Source organism: Narcine bancroftii, chromosome 1 (genome assembly GCF_036971445.1).
Source record: "Narcine bancroftii isolate sNarBan1 chromosome 1, sNarBan1.hap1, whole genome shotgun sequence".
Taxonomy (NCBI): Eukaryota; Metazoa; Chordata; class Chondrichthyes; order Torpediniformes; family Narcinidae; genus Narcine; species Narcine bancroftii.
In genome coordinates, this window is record NC_091469.1 from 277,791,589 (window position 1) to 277,811,529 (window position 19,941).

Genomic DNA, 19,941 nt, shown 5'->3' on the forward strand with positions numbered 1-19,941 from the left:
AACAATGTTTGTTCTTTACTAATCATGGAGCCTGTTTTACTATTCATGGTTATGATGTTAAAGGCATTTTAGCTTTTTAGAGAAGTGTTTTTATTTTAACTTGACAATCCACATTTTGTTCAGGTATCAATTTTGATATCTTTTTCCTAATCATTCTAAGAACACTATCAACATTAGGTTGCAGGAAAGTCCAATCTCTATTTTCTCATACATAGAACATGACAGCACAGGACCAAGCCCATGATACCTGCATCCAACATGATGCCCAAATTTAACTAAACCTCTGCCTCAAGTAATTTAGTAAACTTAGGAGTGGAGTAAATCATACTTTTAATTACTGAAATGACCTACTTTCACATTTTCCCCTATGGTACTCCATCCTTCACCTGCCCAACCTGTCAATATCTTACTCTAAATGTTTGTAACTTCCTTGCAGTTTGTCTTTACACATATTTTTGTGTTGTTTATAAATATGTCGACATTAGTTTACTTCTTCCAAACCATTGATATATACTGTAAACAGAACAGTCCCAGTATTGATCAATGCCACCAAACTGATCATGATTGCCAATGTGCAAATGACCCCCTTATCCCTACTTGTTGCCTGTTGGCTAATCCTCAGTCTGTGCCTTTTCTGGAAGTCGAAGTACATTTATTGGTTCCCCTTGCTCCACTCTACTCGAGACCGTTATTTAAAAAAAAAAACCCTCAAATCTGTCAGATCCCATTTTCTTTATATGAAAGCATGTTGTCCCTGTCTAATTAGATAATTTTTCAACAATGAATGATGTCTTCCTTAATAATTGTAACAGTAAGTTCGGCCAACCTGCCTACAGCTACCTGTGTTGGGTCCCTCCTTTTTTAAATAGGGGTGTCACTTTGACAGGTAAACAAATAAAATTCATAAAAACCTGCAGATGCTGGAAATCTGAAACAAACAATTCTGTAAAAGTTAGCAGATCAAGTGGCACCTGTAGAAAGAGGAACCACCAACATCTTGAATCTGCTTTCAAGATTGCCCTTTCCTTTCAAATAAAACAAGGTATTTCTTTAATTTCAAAAGGGATCTTTTTGTAAATTGATGTTTCTCCAGCTTCCTGCCAGATTCACATATGGAAAAAGCATCAATGTGATTTTCCCTTTCCATATAACAACCATATAACAATTACAGTACGGAAACAGGCCATCTTGGCCCCTCTAGTCCATATGCTCATATCCAGTACCTTCTTTCTCTTACTTCAGTAATGCTTGGTAATTATCTTTGATATATCAATTCCATTTGAAGGTTATTTTTCTGTGAATATTGTGTACCTTTTGACTTTAAGCAGTTAGTTACCTTCATTGTGTGTCAGTGTTGCCTTGATAATTCTGTCATGATATTTAATTGTACATTTGATCTTTAATAGGACAGATGCAAAATGCACTAACATGATATTCAGTCACACTTTTAAATTATCGTTCTAAATTATTCCCTTAAAGAATATTCTTATTTGAATTTAATTTTTCTTATAATTTTAGGAAACTTTATAAACGTTATGCCTTCCTCCGCTGTGATGAAGAGAAGGAACAATTCCTGTACCACCTCCTTTCATTCAATGCAGTGGATTATTTCTGCTTTACTAATGCCTTTACAACAATCAGTAAGTGAATGGAGATGCGCTTAAAAAAAAAACAATTAACAGTAATTACAAGAGTTTTCAACTATTTTGTCTGTGCTTGCAATATTTCTTGTTGCACATTGATATTCTGATTCGTATCTTAGTGATTACATAAGTTATGCTTAACTTCAGTAGTTTTCAAATCATTAGACTTCATATAATCTGCACCAGAAAGGTATTGCCAGTAAAACACTCTTAAATTTGAAGCAGAATAATAATCCGGTTTACTCAGAGTTCAGCCACCTGGAGGTTTCACAAGATTTCCTATCTCTTGCACCCGCCCACACTAATTCGTTTTTTTTCACAGGTCTGAATGATTGCAGTAGTCTTGTTATAGGAGACTACCAGCGTTATGCTTCATTGTTCTAATTATTGCTTCCATCAACAGCAGGAATTATAACATTTTATTAATCTTTTACTTGGTTATAATAACCATATTTTTCAATTGACAGAATTTCAGGCCCAGTTTTATCGTAAAATGAGACTGTTTTGTAACATGAGCTTTTGGTTTTGGTTATTTTTCATGAATTTTGTAGCAGGAGTATTTTTATTTATAAGCTTTGAGACTTTTCTGTTATGCTTGACTTGATGTTGCACTTGCAAAGTGCATTTGGTGAGGCATATTGTGAGTGTGTGGTTCTGATTGACAGTCCACATTGCGCTTGCATTCTGATTTGCTTTATATCCTGTACTAACTCCCAAGGTAGATTTTTTTTAAAGCATCTGAGGTCCAGCCATGATTGACCACAAATTAATGGCAAAACTTGAGCTCTCATTCATCTATGAATTTTAGAGAACTAGAGACTCATAAGATAAATGCATATGATGGAAATATACCATTTATTTAATGCTCTGCCAAATCATGGATTTTTCGATTATAAATGAACCAGAGGATGGTGAAGCAAGGAATAATTTTTAAACAGAATTCCTTCCACCTTTTATGATTGCCATGTAGTAAAACTGTCCTCCATCTGTTTAAAACATGTTGGAATCTAATTTTATTTTACTTTGAATTACCAAAATGACCAGTCAAGAAGGAGAGGAGGAAAACACCACAAAATTCTGTAAGAGCCATAAAAGAGTCAAAGTCCATCAGCATGATTTTTGTTGAAGCATTATTAATCCTCGATTTGTTGGTGGAGAATTTGAGGCACACCGGTTGTACAGGCTTTCCTCCTCGTCATTAACCTTGAACATATTTTGCTCTGAAGTTCCAAGATGTTAATCGAGAGGCAACAACAGGGATTCTGGGACCTCACAAAATGATGAGAGAAGCCTTTCCTCTCCTCTGTCCATGTGGTTGTATGATAAGAATGCAGGAATTAATGTCTGATCACTAATTTATTGCAGGAAGAAACCAAGCAAAACAAAGATTGGAATAACTGAAAAACAGCAAAGAAAGGAAACCCTAAAAACACTTTTCTATCTTTAGGAATGAGACTTGGCAATTTAAAGTGCTCCTTTTGTGCCAAAGCAGGTTTTTTTTTGCAAGATTGTAAATCTCCTCTGAAATAGTTGTGTTGGTAAATGTCAGCCCTAATTTCTAGAAGCTAATTTAATTAGTATGTTGTGGCGGCGAACTCTCTCATGGTAAAAAGGCCCCGCATGTAACGCCACGTGGCGGGGCAGCCATGGGAAGATGGCGCTGTCAAGATTTTCTCCCTGCCTCAAGACTCCTGCCCAGCGTGCGCCTGGGGCAGCGATTACGATGTCGCAATGCACAAGGTGACTGAGCTCATGCCGCCCTTCAAAGGGCGCGCACTGAATTTGAATAAAAACAGTCATTAACGAATTTCAATGTGGTGGCTGAGTCTTTCTTGGCTGCGTCCAGCACTCAATGTAATGCACAAAGGCTAAAAACCTTTGAGATACTGAGGGCAAACTGCTACTTTATGGAGCCAAGCCATGAAAGTGTGGGATGTTCAATTTGTAATTCAAGGGAATTGTCCTTCTAAGAATTGCTTGGGGATTTCCCAGTTAATACCAGTTAGGTGTCATTAAGCTTGGGTTGTATTATAGTGGCTACAAATTTTGAGGCATAATCCAGCTGAAGCAGGAAGCTATTTCACATTCCACTGTGTAATTTAAGGGTATTGTTTTGTAACTTGTGTATTTCATATCCGCAGTGATTCCATACCATGTGTTGGTCATTCTCAGTAAGAAGTTAGGCGGCTCCATGTTCACAGCAAATCCCTGGATCTGTATATCAGGAGAGTTGGGAGAAACTGGTATCCTGCAAATACCCAAAAGTATCCTTGAAATGATGTTTGAGGTTAGTCCAAAATGTAACTTGTGTCATTGCAAAGCTAATGCAGAATTTGCCCTTGATTTTCTCCTCCTGGATTAAAAAAAACCAAAGAGAGCAGGTAAACCGGTTCCTGAAATGGCAGATTTACTGTGTGACGGAACATTGAGTGGAACATTGTATTTAGGGAAAACAAGAGTGCATTGAAACTTACAAAAATACTTACAGAATTTGACAGAGTCAATGCAGGGAGGATCGATTTCAAAACTAATGTGTCTAAAACTAGTGGGTATGGTCTCAGAATAAGGGGTATGTTTTTATTTTACAACTTGTGAAGAATACAGTCAATTACTGATTTAGCTGCCATTTTTGTTCTTTTTGTCTTGCTGTCTGCTGCTTCCCAGGTGAAAAAAAATTGTGAATTATGCATTTTGTGGCCATTCAACTTAGCATTTCAAGTTAATATTTGACACTTCTGCATGTTGGGCAAACTCTATTAATTATAGTAAAATGCATTTTTCCATCTTGTAGCCTTGTTCGATTAAAAAATATATCATGTGATATTCTTTTGCTTTATTCCCCCCTATAGTGTCAGAACTTGGGAAAACTTACAACTGTGCTAATTGGCCACGATAACTCAGGGTTATATGCCAAATGGCTTGTGGACTGTGTTGTGGTTCGGAATGAAATAACAGGTCATGCATATAAGTAAGTATTTAAAACTAATAAGACTATGATTTTTAACAGTTTGTTTTAGATTAAAACTGTTCCAACAAGAAGTGAACAAGCATACTCAGCTGATCAATGTTTATTCCATACGCCCAGGAACTGAATGGGGTCTTCCATGCTTCGTGTTGGCAATGCAGCACAGGGAGGGAGGAGATCTGCCAAGCCTGCACCTCCAGCTCCTCTACATTAAAGAAACCAACCATAAGTTAGATGATTGTTCTACAGACCATTCAGTTCATTGGAGTGACCATGGCCGCCTTGGTTGGCTGTCACTTCAATCCTCTTCCTTGACTGCATTCCCACACTGATCTTTTTCTTTTAGCCATCTGCAACCCAAACTTGAGGAGCACCACCTCGTTATTCTGCACCCATATAACCATATAACCATTTACGGAGTGGAAACAGGCCAGGTTGGCCTTTCGAGTCCACACCGGTTCACTGATTTTGTGCGTCCTCTTCAGGCAATGGTCCTGGTAGATCACTTCGATGGGAGCCCTCAGGACTCTGCCAAATTCTCCAACTTTGGGAAGTTTGCCCTTTCTTTCTGAACTGGAACTGACCATTTCTGCCACTCATCATTTCTCCCCAGTGTTTCTCGTTATTTTGTTGTCTGTGCTGATGTGTATGCTCTATGACCTTACTATTACCTTCACATTACACAGGCAAAGAAGCTTGATCTGATCTTATCTACAACTTAACAATCACGTTAAGTTGGAGACAGACTGCAGATGTTACAATCTGGAGCAAAATATGAGCAACTGCAGGAACACAACAGGTCAGGCAGCATCTGTGGAGGGAATGTTTTGGGTTACGAACTTGTACCTTGCTACAGGATCTCAACCTGAAACATCTACTATTCCTTTACTTCTACAGATGCTGCCTCATGCTGAATTCCTCTCAAAGTTTTTTTTTGCCATATTTGCTCTCTTGATTTTTGCCCTATCAGATTTTTTTTTGATCTACCCATCTGTCCGTCTTTGCCGATTTATTTCTTTCCCAGTTCTGATAAAGAGTCCTTGACCTGAAACCTTTACTCTTCCCATAGATACTGTCGGGTCTAGGACATTTTGGCACTCACAATTTGGTGCCCACAGTTTGGCGCTGGACATTTTGGTCTGCCGCCCCACTCAATGTTTGCTGGTTTACTCCGTCCTGCCACACAGCCTGAAACACTGGTGTGGCAGCACTGCCTGAACACCTGGTGTTGCAGAAACTCCCCCCCCCCACCCCCCCGGCCCAGGAAACCAACTACACCCCCCGGCAAGCAAGGGCTTTTCTAAGCTTATAGTGATATATATAAATTATTAATATTTAAATAGTCAGGGAACAATCAAATACAAAGGCTTTTGGTAAATTATAATATTTATTATATTTATTGTAAGTTTAATTACATATAATGGAATATATAATTAATTGAATTTAAACTTACTAAAAATTAAAACACTCATTAAAAACAATTCAGTTGTCATACTTCTGCACATCTGCCACAACTCACTGCAACCACCGTGACTATAACCATAGTCACCGTTCTCTCTCTGCAGCATCGTTCACGCAGCTTTTGACAAGAAATTGTGATAAAATGATCAAAACTAAAAACTCACCTTTAACCAAACAGAACAGTCTATAGTCACAATCCTCAGTACAAGTGATAGGGCTCAGATAGGCATTATTAACAAGAAACTTGCATACACATACATATAATGAATATCCTGCAATATATTATTAATGACAGCTACTGTTAGATTTGCTGCTGCCATTATCACCAGAGTAGCAGTTTCCTGGGGGTTGGGAGTTTCTGAAACACTGGGGTTCAGGCAATGCTGCAACACTGGGAGTTGCCGGGCCAGCGCCAAACTGTGGGTGCCAAAATGTCCTAAGGGCTACAAAAGTAATTTTTGCATCAAAATGTCCTGCACTAAAGTATGAGCACCAAAATGTCCGATCCCTGATACTGTCTGACTTACTGAGAGTTTCCAGCATTTTCAGTTTTTATTTCTGAGATATTGAACATGTGCTTAGTAGTCACTATAGCACAAGTACCATACATTTTTGCTCCTTGCCAGATGGACTTAAAAGACCAGATCTATAATTTTCATGAAGATTATGGGAAAAATTTATGTTTGTTTGGAAATATGCCATCACATATTTATTGGTGATATATTGGGGCCTGTGCCCAAGATGACAGCACCTATAAATTGGCAGCAGCCACGAGGGGCTGCAGATTCCAGGGAAGCGGAGGACTGGAGCAGGGCACCACTGGTCGGGAAGATCACCCCCTCCCCCTCCCCCCCCCCCCCCCCAGCTGAGAAAGAGAAGAAGTGGAAGAGATGACCCACAGGACTGTGACCATGGAGGTGGACCAGTGAGGAGGCTCTGCGGCTGAGTGATCAGTGCAAGGGGTGGGCTGTTGGCAACTCAAGGTGAGGAACCCATGAGAGGAGTCACGTGATGGAGTAGTGGCCGGACGGTGAACTCCAGCCCTCTCCAGAAAAGTCGGAAAAAACAAAGGAAAACACAAAGGCACAGAAATAAAAGTTAAAGAAAAGTGAGTATAAAGGTGGAAAGAAGATGGCGACAAAAAAAGAAAAATCAAAATCAACGGTAAGAAGAGAGGAAGAGAAGACAACGGAGGAAGAAGGAGAAGGCCTTACCTGTTCGAAGAGGCCCGCTGTGGAGAGAGAAACCCGCTTCCTCAGGTCGGTAGAAATTGGACTACAAAAATGGCTCGCTGAGCCGAGTAAAAGTGCGCAACCGCGCATGCGCATGAAAAAAAACACACCGACGGGAGGGGGGACCAGCTGGGGAGTCGATCTCCACAGCCGGGAACGACAGCTGCAGAACACCTGCAGCAAGAAGAGAACACAGAAGACAATGGAAACAAGAAAGAAGAGAAGAAAAGGGCAACAAAGAAACAACAGATGGCCAACCCAGAGGAAGAAGAAGAGGAAGAGTACAGTGAAATAGAAGAAGAAGGGAAAGGCAAGATAAAGGATATACTTTCTCTTGTTAAAGGATACATGGAGTCATTTAAAGAATGGCAGACACAGGAATTTAATGATTTAAGAAGAAGAATAAACAACACAGAAGATAAAATGAACAAAATAGATACGACCTTAACAGAAATGGGAAAGAAAATGGACAAGATGGAAGAGTGGGCAGTAGCAGCAAAAATGGAGGTAGAGGACTTAAAAAAGAAATTAGAGGAATCTAATAAAAAAGCTATAGAGACACAAGAGCTGTTAGCTCTGAAAATAGACATAATGGAAAATTATAACAGAAGAAATAACATAAAGATAGTGGGCCTTAAGAAAGATGAAGAAGGCAAGAATATGAGGGAGTTTATAAAAGATTGGATATCTAGGATCCTAGGATGTCCAGAACTACAGCAAGAAATGGAAATAGAAAGGACACATAGAGCATTGGCCTTTAAACCACAACCACCACAAAAACCAAGATCTATTTTAGTAAAATTCCAAAGATATACTACAAGAGAAAAGATACTGGAGAAGACAATGGAAAAAGTAAGAGAGGGCAACAAGCCACTGGAGTATAAAGGGCAAAAAATCTTCATTTATCCAGACATAAGTTTTGAACTCCTAAAGAAGAGAAAGGAGTTCAATACAGCAAAGGCGATTTTATGGAAGAAAGGGTATAAATTTATACTAAAGCATCCAGCGGTATTGAAAATATTTATTCCAGGAAAACAAAACAGACTATTCTCGGATCCAGAAGAAGCACGAAAATTTGCAGAACAACTACAAAATAGACGGAGAGATGAAGACGTGTAATGAGAGTAAAAATGATCACGATTGATATGTATGTGGGTAAAGAGGTATAAGAGTGTATAGGTATAATGTGCATTTTGGCGGGCAGCAGCCTCCTTTGAAGAAGACCGCAGAGTCCACCTCACTGACAAAAGGCAAAGGAGGAAAAACCCAACACCCAACCCCAACCAACCAATTTTCCCTTGCAACCGCTGCAATCGTGTCTGCCTGTCCCGCATCGGACTTGTCAGCCACAAACGAGCCTGCAGCTGACGTGGACTTTTTACCCCCTCCATAAATCTTCGTCCGCGAAGCCAAGCCAAAGAAAAAGATAATGTGCATACGTGAATGTATCGGTACTTAGAGGAAAATATAGATAGTATAGACAAGAATTAATAAGGGAAGGTAATGGAATAGAGAGAATAAGGAGGGAATTAAAAGAGTGACCTTTGTTACATATGAAAAGTGAAATCTTTTCTGGGGGGGGGCTGGGTGGGGGGGAATAGCGGTCACTGCAAAATCAGTTGACGCTTGCGAGTGAATTCGCAAACCCAAATGGAGAGGGGAGATGTGGTTGTCCGACAAGGGATAAAGGACAACTCAGGAGGGGAAGGGGAGATTGGGGCTAAAGAAGTTATAAATAGGAGAATAAGGAAAATGTTTGATGTTTTAGGAATGTTGTCTTATAAAGGGTTTAAAATAAGAAAACAGAAATGGAAAAGGAGGAAAGGTAATGATGGAAAAACGGAAAGGGAAGATAAACAAAGTATAAAATGGCTACGTTGAACTATATGACTTTAAATATTAATGGAATACATAACCAAATTAAAAGGAAGAAACTGCTAAATTTACTGAAAAAAGAAAAAATTGATATAGCATTTGTCCAAGAAATACACTTAACTGAATTGGAGCACAAGAAATTAAAGAGAGATTGGGTAGGGCATGTAACAGCAGCATCGTATAATTCAAAAGCAAGAGGACTGGCGATATTAATTAGTAAAAATGTGCCATTTAAAATAGAAGAGGAAATAATAGATCCAGCAGGGAGATATGTAATGATAAAATGTCAGATATATTCGGAGTTTTGGAATCTACTTAATGTATATTCACCTAACGAAGAAGATCAAAAGTTTATGCAAGATATCTTTTTGAAGGTAGCTAATACGCAAGGGAACATACTAATAGGAGGGGATTTCAACCTGAATTTGGATTCAAATATGGATAAAACTGGGAAAAAAATTAACAGAAAGAACAAAGTAACCAAATTCATAATTAAATCGATGGAAGAAATGCAACTTTTGGATATATGGAGGAAACAACACCCAAATGAAAAGGAATATTCATATTACTCGGGTAGACATAAAACATACTCAAGAATAGACCTATTTTTGTTATCAGCTCGTATGCAAGATAGAGTAAGAAAAACAGAATATAAAGCTAGAATACTATCGGACCATTCACCCTTAATATTGACAGTAAAGCTAGAGGACATCCCTCCAAGAATGTATAGATGGAGATTAAACCCCATGCTACTTAAAAGGCAGGATTTTAGAGAATTTATTGAAAAACAATTAAAAATGTATTTTGAAATAAATACGGAATCAGTGGAAGATAAGTTTATACTATGGGATGCAATGAAAGCATTCATTAGAGGGCAAATAATAAGTTATGTAACCAAGATGAAGAAGGACTATAATCAGGAAACAGAGCAGTTGGAAAGGGAAATAGTAAATATAGAAAAAAAATTAGCAATGAAGGAAGATACAACTAAAAGAAGAGAATTGGCGGCTAAAAAAATAAAATATGAAACATTACAAACATATGAGGTAGAGAAGAATATAATGAAGACAAAACAGAAATATTATGAACTGGGTGAAAAAAACGCACAAAATCCTAGCATGGCAGCTTAAGACAGAACAAGCTAAGAAAATGGTATTGGCATCAAGGAAAAAAGACAAACAAATTACATATAATCCAAAAGAAATTAAGGAAAACTTTAGAGAATTCTATGAACAATTATACCGAACTGAAAACGAAGGGAAAGAAGGGAAAATAGATGAATTTTTGACTAAAATTGAACTACCAAAACTACAAATAGAGGAACAAAATAAATTAACAGAACCATTTGGAACAGTAGAAATACAAGAGATAATAAAAAAAATTACCAAATAATAAGACACCAGGAGAGGATGGACTCCCAATAGAATTCTACAAAACATTTAAAGACTTATTAATTCCGCCCCTCCTGGATGTAATCAACCAGATGGATGAAACACAAAGCTTACCAGATTCATGTAAAACAGCAATAATTACAGTAATACTAAAACAAGGGAAAGATCCACTCTCACCAGCATCATATAGACCAATATCTTTACTAAACACAGATTATAAGATAATAGCTAAACTATTAGCAAACAGATTAGCAGAGCAGGTACCGAAAATGGTAAATTTAGACCAAACTGGATTTATCAAAAAAAGACGCACAACAGACAATATTTGTAAATTTATTAACTTAATTCATGCAGTAGAAGGAAATAAAGCACCTGCAGTAGCAGTTGCTTTAGACGCAGAGAAGGCCTTCGACAGAGTAGAATGGAATTATTTGTTCAAAGTATTGCAAAAATTCAGTTTACCGGAGAAGTGTATTAATTGGATTAAAGCATTATATAAGGGACCGTTAGCGAAAGTGACAGTAAATGGACATGTATCAAAACAATTTAACTTAAGCAGGTCAACGCGGCAGGGATGCCCACTATCACCTTTATTGTTTGCGTTAGCTATAGAACCACTAGCAGAATTGATAAGAATAGATAATAATATAAAAGGAATAAAAATAAAAGACAAGGAATATAAAATCAGTTTATTTGCGGATGATGTTATAGTGTACTTAACAGAACCAGAACTATCAATAAAAGAATTATATAAAAAATTGAAGGAATATGGAGAAGTGTCGGGTTACAAGATAAACATAAATAAAAGTGAAGCAATGCCTATGAATAATGCGGATTTCTCAAAATTTAAGAAGGAATCTCCATTTAGATGGCAAATGCAGGCAATAAGATACCTAGGTGTACAAATAAACAAAAATCTCGGCCAATTATACAAACTCAATTATTATCCACTAATGAAAAAATTACAGGATGATTTAGAGCATTGGAAAGATCTACCACTAACACTAATAGGAAGGATAAACTGTATTAAAATGAACATTTTTCCAAGGATATTATACTTATTTCAGGCATTGCCAATACAACTGACAGAAAAATTCTTCAAAGAGTTAAAGAAAATAATAAGGACATTTTTATGGAGAGGGGGGAAACCGAGGATAGCACTGGATAAATTAACAGAATGGTATAAACAAGGAGGCTTACAATTGCCAAACTTTAAAAATTATTTTCGAGCCGCACAATTAAGATACCTATCAGATTTTTATCAAACAAGGGAAAAACCAGACTGGACGAGATTAGAATTAGATAAAATAGGGGAAAAGATACCTGAACACATATTATATAAATGGGATGAAAAATTGGTACAACATAGAACTTCTCCAGTATTACATCATCTCCTCAATATTTGGAAGAAGATTCATGTAGAAAGAAATAAAACAAATTATCAATTACCAAAACTAATATTGACGCAAAATAAGTTACTCCCTTTTACAATAGATAACCTTTCCTTTAGAGAATGGGAAAAAAAAGGGATTAAAAGAATAGAGAATTGTTTTTCAGGAAGTAGATTCTTATCCTTTGAACAAATGAGAGATAAGCCCACGCAGCTGAAGATCCAACTGTGCTGGGTGGGTCACGTCTCCAGAATGGAGGACCATCGCCTTCCCAAGATCATGTTATATGGCGAGCTCTCCACTGGCCACCGTGACAGAGGTGCACCAAAGAAAAGGTACAAGGACTGCCTAAAGAAATCTCTTGGTGCCTGCCACATTGACCACCGCCAGTGGGCTGATATCGCCTCAAACCGTGCATCTTGGCGCCTCACAGTTTGGCGGGCAGCAACCTCCTTTGAAGAAGACCGCAGAGCCCACCTCACTGACAAAAGGCAAAGGAGGAAAAACCCAACACCCAACCCCAACCAACCATTTTTCCCCTGCAGCTGCTGCAACCGTGTCTGCCTGTCCCGCATCGGACTTGTCAGCCACAAACGAGCCTGCAGCTGACGTGGACTTTTACCCCCTCCATAAATCTTCGTCTGCGAAGCCAAGCCAAAGAAAAAAAGAACTGGAGATACAGCGCTGGCATATTACCAACTGAGATCCTACTTGAAAGATAAATTAGGAAGCAATTTGAGTTTGCCAGAGGGAAGTAACCTTGAATATGTGATTACAGATACAATGTTAATCAAAAGATTTATAACAAATATGTATATTAAACTGAAAGAAAAAGAGAATGAGGAAACAAATGGTAAAACTAAACAAAAATGGGAACAAGATTTAAATATAAAGATAAAAAAGGAAACATGGGAGAAATTATGTTCTGGAACGATGAGAAATACAATAAATACGAGGCTACGTATGATACAATATAACTGGCTGCACAGACTATACATTACACCTCAAAAGTTAAATAAATGGGACCCAACAGTATCTGATAGATGTTTTCGATGTAAAAAAGAAATGGGAACAACAATTCATGCAATCTGGACATGTGAGAAAGTAGAAAAATTTTGGGAAGATCTCAATCAGATATTAAATAAAATAACAGAAAACAATATACCAAAGAATCCAGAGATCTTTCTCCTAAGTAACATAAAAAACAAAGAATTTGGAATTGATTTGGAGGATGCACAAAAAAGATTTGTAAAGATAGCCCTAGCCGTAGCAAAAAAATGTATTATGTCAACCTGGAAATTGGAAGATAATCTGAAAATACAACAATGGTAGATAGAAATGAATAAATGTATTCCATTAGAAAAAATTACATATAGTTTAAGAAATAATATTGAAATATTCGAACAAATATGGGAGCCTTACATTATATACAATAGCGAAAACCTACCGGGGACAATCATTACCTAAGTTGATGGAAGGAGAAGGAAAGAAAAGAATGGACTCAGTAGAATTTCTGGTGTATTTTTATTGAATGACAACATTATCTGACTGGTTTAATGTAACCTAGATTGTATACCTAAAATGGATGGGGGGGGGGTGGGGGGGTGGCTTGGGAGGAGGGAGGGGGGGGGGGAGAAAAAGTCACTGTATATGTGTGAAAAAGAAAAAGTGTGTAGCATGGCTAATGTGATTTATGGTGTGAAAAATAAAAAATTAAAAAAAAAGGTGAGGAACCCATGGGTGCTGGAGACAGCTGTCAGGAGACGTGCTGGGCTATGGACTGCTGGAGACTGGCTTGATCTGGCCAGTGGAGTACTAGGTGTCAGAACCGGGATGTGAGGGGGTATCAAGGGCGCTGAAGGATCCCTGACCTTGTTGGAGGTTCATATCTGGAGCTCAGGTTGCCAATGGTTTTGACTGGACTCTGGGTGACTGCAGAAGCGCTGGAGGTGAATCTATGGAAACTCTGTGACTCGGGGTGGGGGGCGGGGGGGTTCCCTCTTTTACTTCTCTTTCTCTGACTGTAAGAAATGCAAGAGGTGCTTAGGCAATTTCTGCTGGTGGCAAATCTGCCTGCCTTGCAGCAGGCAAATAGGAATTTCATGTAATATGACATTGTTTTATGACTGACAATAAACTGGATCTTGAATCTTGTATTTTCCAGAAGAATTGATGGTCTTTTAATTCTATTTAAAAATTTGCTACTGCTCAGCAAAAACAACAGATGGCAAAAAAAAACTTATGGATAAGAGGTGTTCATTTTATCCACTAAATATGGTGTGTGCTTACAAAGAAGTTCTAGAAGTATTGGAAGATTCTTTCTGTTTGCAAATTAATGCCCCCTTCGTCAAAATGGTATATTTATGCTAATTCCCCTTTGGATGATTTTATTAAACACAAGGCAATATTATTGGAAAATAATGATGTATAAAATATCAAAGCACATTAATGGCTGGAAAGATAAAATGGAAGCAAAGAACTGAAAATTTACAGATTGATCTGTCAGATCCGCAAGAATTCCTCTTCCTTCATCAGATCATATTTCTTGTAAAAATGTTTGGTATTTGGTTATTCTGTTCAACATTTTTTGTATTTAGGTTTGTACCAGCAATTCTCAGCAGCATCCTCCATTCAATAATTGGTTCAAGAAAGTAAAAAGCAGAAATGCCTGATGTTGCATGGTGACTGTCACTTCAAATCTATTACTTTGTGAGATAAAGGAAGAACTTTGATGACAACATAATTGGTGTGCTCAATGCAAAATTGTATGCCAAAGTAGACAGTCCTTTGTTGCTCAGTAATTCAGATGGTAAAATAATGGTTCAGGAGTATATATATTTGATAACTCTTGTTATGCTTGTTAAGAGTATATGTGCAAATTTATCGGGTTATTTCAATTTCAATACACAGCAATTTTTTTTGCTGTGTTTTGCATTGACCATGAAGAAGTATCGCGAGATTTGGAAGGCAAAAAGAGGAAAATCCCAAGAAAACCTACAAAGTAAGGGGAAATTCCAAGATAATCTACTCTGTATTAAGAGCATGGGGTAACCAACATGAGAATCAGTCCCTTAAGGATCAATGTAGTCATCTACATGTGGACTAATAGGTCTTAAATGAATACTTTGGTATATTTATTGTTTTGAAGGTGATGGAAATAAAGGAATTGTGGTAAATGTATAGCAATATCTTTTTGATCATGTCGAAATGACAAAAAAAGAGGAGCAAACAGCCCAAAAGTGTGTTAAAATGAGCAATGCCTGGAGTCTGACCAAGCACCTGAGGATAGTGTGGGAAGCTGGGGAAGATATTGCTTGGGGCCTGGAAGAAATATTTGCATTATCATTTGCCATGGATGAGGTACTGAAAGATTGGAGGGTGGTCAATATTGTACTTTTTAATTAGGGGCTGCAGAGTCAGCCAGGCAACTGGAGACTGGGCAGCCTGACATCTATGATGGATGACTTTCTGGAGGGGATTCTAAGGGACAGGGTCTATCAATATTTGGATAGGCCAGGGCAGATTTGGACATGGCCAGCATACCTTTCTGTGTCAGGAATTGTCTCAGAAATTGGATAATATTTGGAAGTGGTTACCAAAAGGATTAATGAGAGCTGCATGGCAGATGTTATGTTTGTGGACTTGAGGAAGGGCTTTGACAGGGTCCCCTGTAGTAGGTTAGACCACATAGGATCCAGGATGAGCTGCCCAATTGGTTTCAAAACTGTATTGATGGAATGAGACAAAGAATGGTAGTCGAGGGTTATTTTTCTGATTGGAGGCCAGTAACCAGTGATGTGGTGCAGGAAGTTTGATCAGGATTGAAGGGCTTGCGTTATGAGGAAAGCAAGGATAAGATGGAACTTTTCTTCCTAGAGTTTTGGAGGCTGAAGGTGACCTTGTCGAGATATACAAAGTAACGAGGGACAGACAATATTAGAGTCATAGTCTTTTTTCCCAGGGTTGGGTTGCCTAAAATTAGAGGAAATGGATTTTATGTGGGAGGGGATAGATTTAAAAGGGCCCCAGGGTACACTCTATTCACACAGAGGGTGGTAAGTATGTGGAACGAGCTGGTAGAGGTGGGTACAATTGCAACATTCAAGAGACATTTGGCTAGGAACAGTATATAGCCAAAAGTAGGAAAGTGGGACTTCCTTGGTTCGATTACTCAGTCAGCATGAATAGTCAGCCATGGGCCAATGTCATTCTTTTTTAAATATAATTTTTTATTTTTCACACTATGAACCATATCAACCAAAATGTGTACAAACGTTTCTCATTAAATTTATACAGTGGTCTTTTCTCCCCTTTTTTCCCCCCTTTCCCTCCCTCCCCTCTACCCACCCCGCTCCAAAACCCATAAATATTCAACATGTACATATACAATAAAACCATAAAACAATATCTTCCCACAAAGGAAAATAAAGAAGAAAAATAAAATGTTTATTACACACTGATTCTTGTCGTTTTGTCTTATCATTTTCATTCTCATTTTAGGGGATGGAGGTCATAGGCAAGCTCTTTCTGATATGTTCCATGTATGGTTCCCAAATTTGTTCAAACATTGTGACTTAATTTTTTAAATTATATGTTATTTTTTCCAATGGAATACATTTATTCATTTTCATTTCCTGCATTGAAATAACCATAAATTTGGCCACTTTATTCTTTTTACTTGTCTTTTGTCCAGTTTTATCCAACATTGGGTCCAAAAAATATCCTTCATAAACTTTTGATCCTCGTCGTTAGACACATAGATATTCAGCAAATTCCAAAATTCTGATTATATCTGACACTTTATCATTGCATATCTCCCTGCCGGATCTATTATTTCCTCCTCTATTTTGATTGGTACATTTTTGTTAATTAGTATGGCTACACCTCTAACTTTTGAGTTATATGATGTTGCCATTATGTGTCCTAACCAGTCTCTCTTGAGTTTATGTTCCGCTTCAGTTGGATGCGTTTCCTGCATAAATGCTATATCTATTTTATTTCCTCCTGCAATAAATTTAATAGCCTCTTCCTTTCAATTTGGTTATGTATTCCATTAATGTTTATAGTCATATAATTCAACATGACCATCTTATATCTTGCACACACCTCTTTTCCACCTCCATCCCCTTTTTCCCCATTTTCATCTCTTAGTTTTCTCTTATTGCACTTAATGTATGTCAACACATTTAAGGCATAAAGTACGCCCGCAGTTCCCACATCCACTAATACGTTAACCCCAAACATTCCCCCCACCTCTGAGTTGCCCCATATCCCTTGGCGGGCAACCACAAATCCCCTTTTCATTTGGATTGCGATCTTGCTTGCAGCGTCAACTGATTTTGCAGTGACGGTTCTTTCCTTCCCCCCCCCAGCCCTCCCCAGAAAACACTTTTTTTAAAACACATATAACAAAGCTCTCTTTTCCCCCCCCCCCCCTTACTGCCTTCCTTCCCTTCTCTTTTCCCTCTTTAGTTCTTTACATATACATTGTTTTTACATCTTTATATATACTTTATTGCCATCCTTCATTCTTGTTGTATCTCTTCATTTCTTCTCCTGTCCTGCAAATTCTTAGGCTTTCTCTGGATGTGAGAACAGTCTGTTTTGCTCCCCGGGTCTAAATATTTTAAGCACAGATGGATGTCTTAACATGAATTTGTAACCTTTTTTCCATAAAGTCGATTTCGCTGTATTAAACTCTTTCCTCCTCTTTAAGAGTTCAAAACTTGTGTCTGGGTAAAAAAATATTTTTTGACCCTTTTATTCCAATGGTTTATCATCTTCTCTAATCTTATTCCTTGCCCGTTCCAGTATATTTTCTCTTGTCGTGTATCTCAAAAATTTTACTAAGATGGACCTTGGTTTTTGATGTGCCTGTGGTTTCGGAACCAATGCTCTGTGTGCCCTTTCTATTTCCATTTCTTCCTGCATTTCTGTCATTCCCAGGACCTTCAGGATCCATCCTTTTATAAATTCCTTCATGTCTGTGCCTTCTTCACCCTCCTTCAGACCCACTATTTTTATGTTGTTTCGCGTACTATAATTTTCCAACATATCAATTTTCTGAGATAACAACTCTTGTGTCTCTTTAATTTTTTGTCACTTTCTTCCAGTTTTTCTCTTAAGTAATTTATTTCCATTTCTACAGCCATTTCCCGCTCTTCCACATTCTCTACTCTTTTATTTCTGTTATTACCAGTTCTAACCTTTGCATTTTATCTTCTGTTGTTTTCATTTTCCTTTTAATTGCATTAAACTCTAATGGTAACCATTATTTTAGAGATCTAATTTGTTCTTCAAAAAAGACTTTATCTATATTCTGTTCATCAGTTTTACCTTTTTCTTTTTGTCCATCAGTTTTTCCTTTTATTTCTCTTTGTCCATCATTTTTACCTTCTATTTCTCTGTGAAAATCTTGGTGGTCTTCTTCCTCTTCTGTGTTTGACTTCTTTTCTTTGTGTCTGTGTCTCTTCTGTTTTTCCTGATGAACTGCTTGTATCTCTTTGTCGGGCCTCTTCTTGCTGGGCCTCTTGTTGCTGGCCCTCCTCTCCTGGGCTTCTTGACATTGGTCTTCTTGTCGGTCATCCCTCCGTCTATCTCCCATGTCTGTTTCATCGCTCCCTCTTCTGCTGTCTTCCTTGTCCTCCAGCTGAGCGCCCTGGTGTCGGGTGTCCCTCAGCTGTTCGCCCTGTGACAGCCTGTTCTTCTGCTGAGCCCCTCTCCCGCCGGTGTCCTCTTTCTCCTTTGATTGCTCAGTTGCGCACTTTTGTTTGGCTCCGAGAGCCATTTTTGTAATGCACCGGCTGGTGGGTCGTGACTCCGCAGGGCAGGGACTGACCTCGAGCGTCCTGTTCCTTCGTGCAGGTAAGGCCATTTTCTTTCTTCAGCGACTTTTCTACTTTTTTTCCATTTGTTTTTAATTTCTCCTTCTTGGAAGCCATCTTCTTTCTCTTCTCTGTATCTTTATCTTCTATTTCTTTTATTTTTGTTATGTTTTCTTTTTTCCTATTTTCCTGAAGAGGGCTGGTTTTTCCAACCGGCCACTACTCCATCACGTGACTCCCTCGCTAATGTCATTCTTTTTTTCATATTTACCGCACCTGGAAATGTCCAGAGTATTTATTTTGGAAACCCCATCGACATTGGATTTGCTGCTTTTTTAAAAAAAATTTTTATTTTTCACACTATAAACCATATTGATCAAGATACATACATTTTCCTTCTTAAATATATACAGTGTCGTTTTCTCCCCCCCCCCCTCCCCTCCCCTCCCTCCCTCCCTACCTCCCCTCCCATTTATTTAAAGTTCAGAATATATGATACATTAAACCGGTCAAACAATGTTGTCACTCAATAAAAATAAACAAGAAATTCCACTGAGTCAGTTCTTTTCATTCTTTTCTCCTTCTATCATTTTAGGTGGTAGATGTCCACGGTAGGTTTTCTCTATTATGTTTCATGTATGGCTCCCATATTTGTTCAAATATTGTAATGTTATTCCTTAAATTATAGGTTATTTTTTCTAATGGAATACATTTATTCATTTCTATACACCATTGTTGTATTCTCAAGTTATCTTCTAATTTCCAGGCTGACATAATACATTTTTTTGCTACAGCTAGGGCTATCATAACACATCTTTTTTGCGCTCCATCCAAATCGAGTCCAAATTCTTTGTTTTTTATGTTACTTAGGAGGAAGATCTCTGGGTTTTTTGGTATATTGCTTTTTGTGATTTTATTTAATATCTGGTTTAGATCTTCCCAAAATTTTTTCACTTTCTCACATGTCCAAATTGCATGAATTGTTGTTCCCATTTCCTTTTTACAGCGAAAACATCTGTCAGATACTGTTGGGTCCCATTTATTTAACTTTTGAGGTGTAATGTATAGCCTGTGTATCCAGTTATATTGTATCATACGTAACCTTGTGTTTATTGTATTTCTCATAGTTCCTGAGCATTACTTCTCCCATGTTTCATTC

At 37.9% G+C, this 19,941-nt stretch overlaps 1 protein-coding gene across 7 annotated transcripts in view; it reads left to right on the forward strand.

Moving 5' to 3' along the window:
* Positions 1-19,941, forward strand: part of dennd5a (DENN/MADD domain containing 5A) — a 122,320-nt gene that overhangs the window by 89,794 nt on the left and 12,585 nt on the right. For 5 of the 7 annotated variants that reach the window (XM_069900319.1, XM_069900329.1, XM_069900348.1 and 2 more), the window contains 3 exons: positions 1,519-1,640; positions 3,785-3,930; positions 4,493-4,611. In XM_069900319.1, coding sequence (XP_069756420.1) covers positions 1,519-1,640; positions 3,785-3,930; positions 4,493-4,611 — 387 coding nt within the window. Of the gene's footprint in view, positions 1-1,518; positions 1,641-3,784; positions 3,931-4,492; positions 4,612-4,728; positions 5,970-14,555; positions 16,273-19,941 lie in introns of those variants that run through there. The other 2 variants (XM_069900357.1, XM_069900367.1) reach the window with 2 other exon arrangements.